The 10,630-nt window shown below is 34.0% G+C and overlaps 1 protein-coding gene across 1 annotated transcript; it reads right to left on the bottom strand.

Annotated features, from left to right (window-relative positions):
• Positions 1–7,023: 7,023 nt before the first annotated feature.
• Positions 7,024–9,029, bottom strand: LOC118204389 (cytochrome P450 4c3-like). Its single transcript, XM_035376721.2, has 2 exons — positions 8,842–9,029; positions 7,024–7,257 (listed from the first exon to the last, which is right to left on the bottom strand). Exons 1-2 carry the CDS (start codon positions 9,019–9,021, stop codon positions 7,024–7,026), a joined length of 414 nt encoding a protein of 137 aa, XP_035232612.2. The 5' UTR covers positions 9,022–9,029.
• Between the last annotated feature and the right edge of the window lie 1,601 nt (positions 9,030–10,630).

The following is a 10,630-nucleotide window of genomic DNA, read 5'->3' as shown; positions in this document are numbered from 1 at the left end:
AGAATTCTTCTTTAGAACATCTTGGATTCCCAATTAATGTAGAGAGGGAGACGTGTTGTCTTTTCAACAGCCCACACAGTGTTCTGAACAGAAACTCGAAATACTTTTATAGAAAAGAGAAGAGTTGAAAGTGAAAGTCGAAAAACGAAATGAGATCGGCTGGGAAAATATTTTCAGAGCTCAGAAAAAAATTCTGAGATAAAAAAAAAAAAAAAAAAAATATTTTTGTTAATTTTTATCATGTCTTCTAGACATGACAATCTAGACAATCTTTTCTTGGAATTCTATTCTTTAGAAAGAATGAGTCATTGTCTATTTTTAGAAAGAGTGAGACAACATTCCCAGACAAAAAGAGAAGGGAGTTAATTTTATCATGTCTAGAAGACATGATAAAAATTAAGAAAAAGTTTTTTTTTTTTTTTTTTTTTTTTTTTTTTTTACATCTCAGAATTTTTTTCTGAGCTCTGAGAATTTCTTTTCCCAGTCGGCTTAATTCACAAAACCAGATATATTCAAATTATTTCTATAGAGGGATCTCATCTATTTAAACCAGTCGCGTTTCAGCTTTAAATCAGTCTGTGCTGTGCACTGGAGCTGAATACACGCTTCTTCCTCCTGAAAAGAGGTTTTGTGAAGGTGTGTGGAGATATTGTTTTCAGCTGTCAGACATTTTTTTCCAACAGCCGACTCGATCGTTCAAATGACACCGTGGAAGTTGGAGAGAGGTCAAGTCGATTTGGAGGACGGTAAAGGATTTGAGGGCTATTTGCCTTAAGAAATGCCTTCGTGGAGGACTTTGGAAGGGAAACTGGCTCGTATTCACGTTACACATGGGGAAAAACCACGAAAAAAAACACCCATGCAGCCAGCTTGAAAGTCAGTCGTTCACGTTTAACAAAATATGAAATGGATTTTATAAAAACCTATTGGGATCGTATTCAAAATTGGATCATTCTGTTGTTTTATCAGAATATGCCAGTATACGATTGAACAATTCTATTGAATCACATGATCTTGCCTTCTTGAAAGTCATTTGTTAACGTTTCACAAAATATATATCAGTATAAGATGGAACCAACATGATCCGTTGTTCTGACTGATGGAGTCAGCTGTGGATCACAAGACCTTGCCTTTTTTGAAAAGGATTTGTTAAAGTTTCACAAAATATACAAAATATATATCAGTATACGATTGAAAAAAATCATGATCCATTATCCTGACTGATGGAGTCAGCTGTGGATCACAGGATCTTGCCTTCTTGAAAGTCATTTGTTAAAGAAGTTTCACAAAATATATCAGTATACAATGGAATAATTGTGATCCGTTAATCCTGACTGATTGAGTCAGCTCTGGATCACGAGATCTTGCCTTGTTGAAAACAATTTGTTAAAGTTCCACAAAATATATTAGTATACAATGGAACTATCGTGATCCGTTAATTCTGACGGGTCTAGGCAGCTGTGGATCACGAGATCTTGCCTTCTTGAAAGTCATTTGTTAAAGAATTTTCACAAAATATATCAGTATAGGATGGAACAATCGTGATCCGATTACACTGACTAGTCTAGCCAGCTGTGGATCACGAGATCTTGCCTTGTTAAAGTTTCACAAAATATATCAGTATACGATGGGACAATCGTGATCCATTGATCCTGACTGCTCTAGCCAGCTATGGATCACGAGATCTTGCCTTATTGAAAAGGACTTGTTAAAGAAATTTCACAAAATATATCAGTATACAATTGATAAAATCGTGATCCGTTAATCCTGACTAGTCTAGCCAGCTGTGGATGACGAGATCTTGGCTTCTTGAAAACAATTTGTTAAAGTTTCACAAAATATATCAGTATAGGATGGAACAATCGTGATCCGATTACACTGACGGGTCTAGCCAGCTGTGAATCACGATATCTTGGCTTCTTGAAAGGAATTTGTTAAAGTTTCACAAAATATATCAGTATAGGATGGAACAATCGTGATCCGTTTACACTGACGAGTCTAGCCAGCTGTGGATCACGAGATCTTGGCTTCTTGAAAGGAATTTGTTAAAGTTTCACAAAATATATCAGTATAGGATGGAACAATCGTGATCCGATCACACTGACGTGTCTAGCCAGCTTTGGATCACGAGATCTTGGCTTCTTGAAAGGAATTTGTTAAAGTTTCACAAAATATATCAGTATAGGATGGAACAATCGTGATCCGATTACACTGACGGGTCTAGCCAGCTGTGGATCACATGATCTTGCTTTGTTGAAAAGGATTTGTTAAAGTTTCACAAAATATATCAGTATACGAAATAATAGCATGTTTTCTATAAAAACAGCTATTGAGTAAAACATTTCTAGCCTTGAAAAGCAAAAACAGTAGCACGGGGAAAAATATTACCCTACCTCAAAGTATTGAAAGGAAATAAGAATACATTTCTATAAAATGGGTGACTCAATAAATATTTGTAGTCTATGAAATACAAAAGAGTAAGAAAAAATGTTCACATACCTTCACAGAAGCTCTTCCCAGGAGAGTGAGAAGCGTGTATCCACGTTGAGTGCACAGCACAGACTGATCTGAAACTGAAACGCAAGTGGTTTAAATACATTAACGAGTTGCTTCTAGAAACCGACTGGGAAAAATTCTCAGAGCTCTGGAAAAATTTTAACACATTAAAAAAAACTTCCTTTTTTCTTTCTTAATTTGATGTCTTCACTTTTTTTATTTCTACAAGGTCAAAAGAATGAAGACATCAAATTAAGAAAGAAAAAGGAAGTATTTTTTTTCAGCGAAAAAAAAGGCTCTTTCCATGACACCTAACACGCTTGAGCTTTAAAAATGTATGAAAGAATTTATTTTTAATCCATTTCAGCGATTGAGTGGGCTGGGAAACATTTTATTAGAGCTCAGGGAATGTGTCTCCAGGTTGAATGCACAGCACACACGGATGGGAAGTCGAAACTCGAGTGGCTTAAAAAATAAATATACGAAATTTGGTTCATCGAGCTGACTAGGAAAAATTCTCAGAGTTCTGGAAATAATTCTGAGTTCAAGCATGGGACATGAGAACAGAAATGTATTACAATCATCATGTCATCATTGTTTTCGAAAGCCAAATGATCATCTCATGAAAGAACATCTTTTTTTCCTGGTTGTGGGATGGAGTAGAGTTGCTGCATCTTGAACAACCTACACTGATCTGAAGAGAAAAATGAAATGTTCTTATAGATATAAGAAATGAATTGAAAGTGAAAGTAAAAATGAAATTGTATTGGCTGGAAATATTTCTTGGCTGTTTAATTGGAAAAATATTTCCAGAGCTATTAAAAAAAAAAAACCTCTTCTTTTTTTTTCTATTAATTTGATGTCTTCACTTTGTTTACTTTGGAATGGAGAAACCCAAAGACTTTTTAAAACATATCCTTTTTAAAAACTTATCTTATCTTATAAACTTTAAACTCATCCTTTTTAAAACATATAATTCCTAGAATGAGTCATGGTCTATTTTTAGAAACAGTGAGACAATATTCCCACACAAAAGGGGGGTAGGGTTAATTTTTTTCATGTCTAAAATTAACAAAAAGTTTTTTTTTTTTTTTTTTTTTTTTTACATCTCAGATTTTTTTTCTGAGCTCTGAAAATTTTTTCCCAGTCGGCAACCAATTGAAAAATTTCCAATCGGCTTTTACTTTCACTTTCAACTCTTTTCTATAAAAGCATTCCACGTTTTCGGTTCAGAACCGTGCGGGCTCTCCATGGTGCAACATGCTTTTTCTCTCTCTACCTCATCTGCAGCTAGGGTGTTTTTCCTTCTTCAAGAAGTGGAATTTTTTGGGAATACTTTACAATTTCACGAGCTAGCTGTTTCTTATATTTCGAGGAGATTTCAATGGAATTGTTTATAGATGTCACCTATTGCAGATGGGGGAAAAGTCTATACTGGATCGCTGGAGACATCTCATCCAGATAGGTCACGTTATATGTTTTCCCACACCTAAATAAACTGGACATGAGCCATCCTTTTGTTTTCTCATTCAACAAAGATAGACACTGCAGACCGTTTTGAGTTTTCACTCTTCGCGAACCGAGACGAGCCGCAGCGACACTTTGCGTTTTCTATGAGCGCAATAATGGATTACGTGAGCAGCCATTTTGTTTCCCATCTCACCCAGATAGGTCATGTTGTATTTTGTTTCATGCACCTAGCCAATTTTGGACATGAGCCATCCTTTTGTTTTTTTTTTTTTTTTTTGTCTATCGATCCAAGATAGACTCTGGAGACAATTTTGTTTCTCAACGCAAAAGTAAATTTTATGAATGGGTACCGGTGTTCAAATACTTTTGTGGCCGACTGTACGCCTTCGAGTACACAAGAATTTATGACTAAAAGTGATGAGTCAGCAAATGTCAAGAACATTTTGTCTACCGTTTGCACCTTTCATTACCATTCAAAGTAAAAATGTTTGGGATTCAAACTCACGATCCGACAGCTCTAACCTCATTACCACTTTTACGCTACAAACTAAATCTTTGTTTCAGAATAAGAGTAATATTCTAGTACCAACGTCAGGTTGTGGAGTGAATTCTAGTACTACTTCAGGTAGCGGGCCGCACTAATGGAAATGAGGCTTTAGGTTCACGTTGCAATCTTGAAGTGCAATTTAGCAACCCCTAGGACTTCAATACTTGTGATTGGTAACTCTTATTTAGTCAAAATCATCACTTAAATGTATAAGAATTTGTTAAAGAAAAGAGGCCTTTATATTTGTGTTATATGATACTGACAAAAAATCTATAGATTCATTTAACTGCCACAAAACTGTTTTGCAGCAGCTTAATGAATTAACAGTTATAGGTGACATTTTTCTCAGTCTCACATAACGTTTATTCTATAACAGGCATATTTTCTTTATGTTGTCTAAACCGTTACTGCCCATATAACTCAACAGCATTTGTTTAAATTATGTACCTGTCTAATTTTCTTGAATCTTGGCAGTGGTGCACAGGAAATAGATGTTTTTTCCTCCAAAGTATACGCGCTAACAATTTAACCATAATAACTGGCCTGTTGTCTTCATAAGGCCAACTCCTGTACAATTGTGATACCTTCGGCTATATCTCTTTAGTTAAGTTTTATTTCTTAGCATTCTTGAGTTCAAACCCAAGTGCAGGCTTTTCTGTATGTCCTGAGAGAGGACCGTCTGTGAACTTTATTTTGAGCAATAAAGAGTAATTAACCCTTCCTGAGTATCTGTTCTCTGTCTACGGAACTAAAGCGAGTATTCGCTTACTAGTTCTCAAGGTTCAACACATTTAGCTGTAAATTATAGGTTGGAACATTACAACTATTTTAATTGTTTATTCAATATGCAATTGCTAAAAAAATGCAAGAATTTAATTACATGTCATCATTGCTAAACATCACAGTATTTTGCGCATCGTAAATAACTGAAAAAAAAACAAAACTCAGATGAATAGTACGCCTTCGAGTACACAAGAATTTATGACTAAAAGTGATGAGTCAGCAAATGTCAAGAACATTTTGTCTACCGTTTGCACCTTTCATTACCATTCAAAGTAAAAATGTTTGGGATTCAAACTCACGATCCGACAGCTCTAACCTCATTACCACCTTTACGCTACAAACTAAATCTTTGTTTCAGAATAAGAGTAATATTCTAGTACCAACGTCAGGTTGTGGAGTGAATTCTAGTACTACTTCAGGTAGCGGGCCGCACTAATGGAAATGAGGCTTTAGGTTCACGTTGCAATCTTGAAGTGCAATTTAGCAACCCCTAGGACTTCAATACTTGTGATTGGTAACTCTTATTTAGTCAAAATCATCACTTAAATGTATAAGAATTTGTTAAAGAAAAGGGGCCTTTATATTTGTGTTATATGATACTGACAAAAAATCTATAGATTCATTTAACTGCTACAAAACTGTTTTGCAGCAGTTTAATGAATTAACAGTTATAGGTGACATTTTTCTCAGTCTCACATAACGTTTATTCTATAACAGGCATATTTTCTTTATGTTGTCTAAACCGTTACTGCCCATATAAGTCAACAGCATTTGTTTAAATTATGTACCTGTCTAATTTTCTTGAATCTTGGCAGTGGTGCACAGGAAATAGATGTTTTTTCCTCCAAAGTATACGCGCTAACAATTTAACCATAATAACTGGCCTGTTGTCTTCATAAGGGTACAAATGTGGAAAGATAATATTTAATTGAACTGTTATTCTCAGTAAATAGTTCTTCAAGTCTTCAAAAGCATCCTAATAGTGAGAAATGCTGGTATATACGAATGTTAACGAAATAAAAGAATATTCTCTGCAATGAGCGAGAAAATCACCGCGATGGATAAAACTAAATATGTATTGGTTAATGAATATAATGTAAAGTGAAATGTTTATTCAAAGGTTTTCATGAATTTGTTCTTTGAGGCTAAATCATCTATATATTGCTATGAAGTATACGCAAAAGACTGCATAGCAAGTGATATGTTAAACAAAAAGTTTAGACTTGCTTAATAAAATTAAAAATACTTAATTAAGAAGTTTATCGCCCTAAAGTTAAAACTTACTCTGAAATATCACGGATTTCAAACAACAGAAAACATAAGAAAAGCACTTAAGTAACCCATATGCCATTCCATTAACCAGGTACAAGAACACATTTCAGAAGCCAAAGAATAAAATTGCAAGCAGATCTGTAAGCGTTTTGTTCTTCCAAATATTTAGTTCATTTGCCGGGACATTTTTTATTATTATGAATCACAGGTAATTCAGTGTTACTTCAAATGAAAATTATTTATATGTTAGGGAATCTAAGCATACTGTACTCCAATTTTACTTTCGATTTTATTAAAAAAATATTACTATATTAAGGAATGTAAGAACATTATATTCCCATTTTAAAAGTTATTTTACTTTCGATTTTATTAAAAAATTGCGTTCTTTTCGAAATCTTCAGCCTTTGTGTGAATTTAGCAAATTCTAAAACTAATTACGAAGGTATTTCAAGGTATTAAAGGCATGTTACTAACTGAGAAAAAACTGACATATAAGTATGGAATAAAAACATAACCTTGATGACTTTATCTAAATACTTCATGTCCTTAATGTCCTCGTAGCAAATCAGACGTTGCAAGTCATCCCCAAGTATGCACTTCAGCTCTTGAAAAACATTTTCTTGAACATCGGGTAATAGACCTAACATGTAGATTGTCCAGTTGAGGGCACAGGATACAGTTTCATGTCCCTAAAAATTAAATAAATATTTATAATTTCCGTTTATTTCACAGAAAATAGGAAAGGCCTATATTTTAAAGCATTTTATCTTACTTCTCTTCTGTCTTTAAATTCTTTCTGCTGGTCGCATTGAACGTTTTATGAATTTGCCTATCGCAAATTTTTATACAAGTATAGGAAATTTATTAGTAGTTGGCTGGTTAAATTTTTCGCTGTAGTTTCATTAAGGAGAACTTACATAATAACTACTTTTTAGAAAATACATTGCATGCATTCAATTTAATCCCAATTCTAATACTTTTTCAACTGCTAAGCTGCAAAGAATTTCTTTTGTTGCTTTTCGTTAATTTATATCAAGAGACGATGCCAGAGGTTTCGTTTTCTATCCTTATGTTAGAACATCACAGAAATTCTTTTTTTTTATTTTTTCTCTCCTTTCTGTCATTTCAACATTTCAACTGTTTCTGCTGGAAAATTCTATTTCTTTGAAACTGTACTACCAAACTAATTACTAAGGTTACACCAGTTCCTGCGGTTTTTTATTGGTTTCTTCGTCATATAATTTCTTTAATAAAGAATATTAATTTAATGTATCTTTGATATGAAATATATTTATTTACATAACTTTCAGTATTCGAAATGAAAAGGAGAATGAAGTATGAAGATTAGTTATAGTGCTTAAATAAATTAAGGCCAATTTAAGTTCCCAAAATTAGATCTGGTGACTATTTTGATGATATTAAATGTTTTCTTCAGAACTAAAATTTTGAAACTAATTTGATCTTTAAAAGATCACTAGTTTGGTTCGAGGGTTACCTCTGCATCTAATTAGTGTTTTAACCTGCTTCAACACTCTTTAACAGAAAATAATTAGACAAGATATCAGTAAATATTATTTTATTTACAAGGGAAATTATAGTGAAATTAATATTTGTAACAGACAAGCCATTCACATTTTGTGGCTAAAACATCAGTTTTAAGATCATTTTCACATATCTTCGCCCAACAGCGATCTAAGATCACTAAACACCTCAACACTAGTTTCAATCCAAGTAACAATTGTGGAACAGGCTGGTTGCGAAGGGGTTTCGTAGTTTTCACTACGCGTATATAAATAAGAGTCAGTTTCCTTTAGAAAATCTTCCACGAAGGCATTTCTTCCTTTAGGCAAATAGATTTCGAGTGCTTTGCCAAAATTTGATAAGCAAGTAAACTCACGAAATTGATAAAGTTCGTTTATTTGTTTCTTTAGTCAAATGGGGTAAAGTATGTGAAAGCTATCTGGGTAAGGAGAAAGATACCTTCTTAGAGAATTTTTTAAAAAGGCTCATATTCATGCTACACATGGGAAAAAGCACGAAGAACCCATCCAGGTAGTCCATTCGATGATTTAACTACTGTAGCGTTCAGCAATAGATTTTTATCCACTCAGCCGTTCAGGGAATAGGGGTTTAAAGAACGCTTTAAACTGTCAAAATTTTAACTATCATATTCGTGTTCAGTGTATGGGTATAAGAAAAAAATATTTTTTATTATTCCAAAAACTTTCATTACTATTTAAAACGCAAAATCAAATTTAAGAAATTGAACCTACTGCAGATATAAATGTAAGCACTTCATCTTGCACGTCTTTTAACGAGAATGACGGATCAGTCATATGGTAGCCTAGAAGAAGGTCCAGAAACACTTTTAGTTCCTTTCTCGAAATATTGTTTTCTTCTTTCTTCTCAAATACGTCAGAATTGTTTTCTTTCTGTGCCAAAAAGGATTCCATCTTTTCTTTGATCACCTATTTTTTAAAATTATGATCACAGTAAATATTTTGCAGTTTTCTCTATTTTTCTTCACATTATGTATATCAGTCAAATATTATATTAAAACATTAGTCGAAGATGATACATATACTGCTCTGTTGACTGTTGATGGCGGATGGGGTTTAATGTTTTACCATAAATTAGTCGGTTTTACCCCAAATCAGCCACTATCCTTGTGGGAAAGCGCCCGGTAAGGAGGGAAACGTCCTAAGTAAGCGACGAGAGGTTACTGTTATACCTGCAATTGTATTTCCATTCACCTAGCTGCAGGCAGCTATAAAGCTGTAGGCAAAGCTGTAGGTGTAGGTAGCTGTACACTCAGTGTAAGCTATAAAGCCTACACCGAGTGGTAATGAGATCATACATATAAAAACTATACAAAAGAACGTAGTAATATACAACATAATACAGTTTTCAAATATGAGATATGTCTCCAATTTAGGACTCGATTAGTATTTAGAATTGTATTCATTTATTTACAATTTGAAAATTTTCAGGAAGGAAACACTGTGACGATACAGTCTCGAAAGTCACAAATAAAGCAGTTTAAGGTTATCGGCACTATGGCAAATTTCGATGACGTTTAATCGTTGCACAGTAATGTAAATAATGAATAAAATAAGGGATGCCGTCTTAGAGCATGCGATGCATGCCTATAAATTTCAAATTGTGTCAAAAAATTGTTATTTTTTAACTCACCGTGTAGTAAAAATCTTATTAATTACTTTAAATATATCGTTTTGCACTGAATGTTATTTAGAACCAGAAATTCCAAAAAGAACGAGTTGCGCGCTGTTGTACTTTCTCTATTACTGCCTCTGCATTGTATCCATATACCGGCATTATCAATGAAATAATGTATTTCAAGACGGCTAAGGGAAATCATCATCTCTCCTTTTCTACCGCAAAGTGAGATGATGACCAGTATTTTCTTATCTGCATGCTGTGTCCTCATAACATTCAAGTAAAAAACGTTCTTTGCTTAGCACTTGAATTTAACGAGCTTTAGGATTATATTTGAGGCATTACTATTATGCAAAGAAGAGTTTTCTGCTTCTAAGTTTACATTTAAGTATAAAGTTATAATGTTGGGAGGTCCCAACTTGTCAGCAACAGTAGTAGTGACTGCTATGAACTGGAAATTACACAGACTCTTAAGAAGGGCTTAACTCCCTTTTTATTTCACTTTAGAACTCACAGTTGCGTTCACTTGACGCTCACAAACTACGCCGACTCGGCGGTGTAACAAAAATAGAAAAGTACAACTAAAAATAAATAACAGGATGAATAAATAACGAGGTCACTACCTACGAGGCTCTATAATCTTGACTAACTTAACCGCGTTCTAAGATACAGATGAGATTCAGCAAACTTTCTGATTAAGAATTTGAAAGATTCAACGAACTGTCGAAATAGGCACACAGGCCGAAACGCGCGGTTCTTAAACTTTCTACCAAGCAACCTTCACGCTCGTGATTCAAGAAGCATACCTACAATCTCGCTTCCCTTCTATTTAAACTCAAATTACTTCTGCTAAAATTTGAATACTCTGCGCGTTCTACCACGATT

The sequence above is a fragment of the Stegodyphus dumicola genome, chromosome 4 (assembly GCF_044657685.1).
Source record: "Stegodyphus dumicola isolate Sdum_Otavi_A_Nest chromosome 4, ASM4465768v1".
Taxonomy (NCBI): Eukaryota; Metazoa; Arthropoda; class Arachnida; order Araneae; family Eresidae; genus Stegodyphus; species Stegodyphus dumicola.
This window is presented reverse-complemented; position numbering and strand designations above follow the sequence as displayed.

Coding starts and splice junctions, on each gene's coding strand:
- LOC118204389 (XM_035376721.2), bottom strand. CDS start 9,021: ATGGAATCCTTTTTGGCACAGAAAGAAAACAATTCTGACGTATTTGAG. Junction 7,258..8,841: donor TGCTTACATTTATATCTGCA/GTAGGTTCAATT, acceptor TTTAATTTTTAG/GGACATGAAACTGTATCCTG.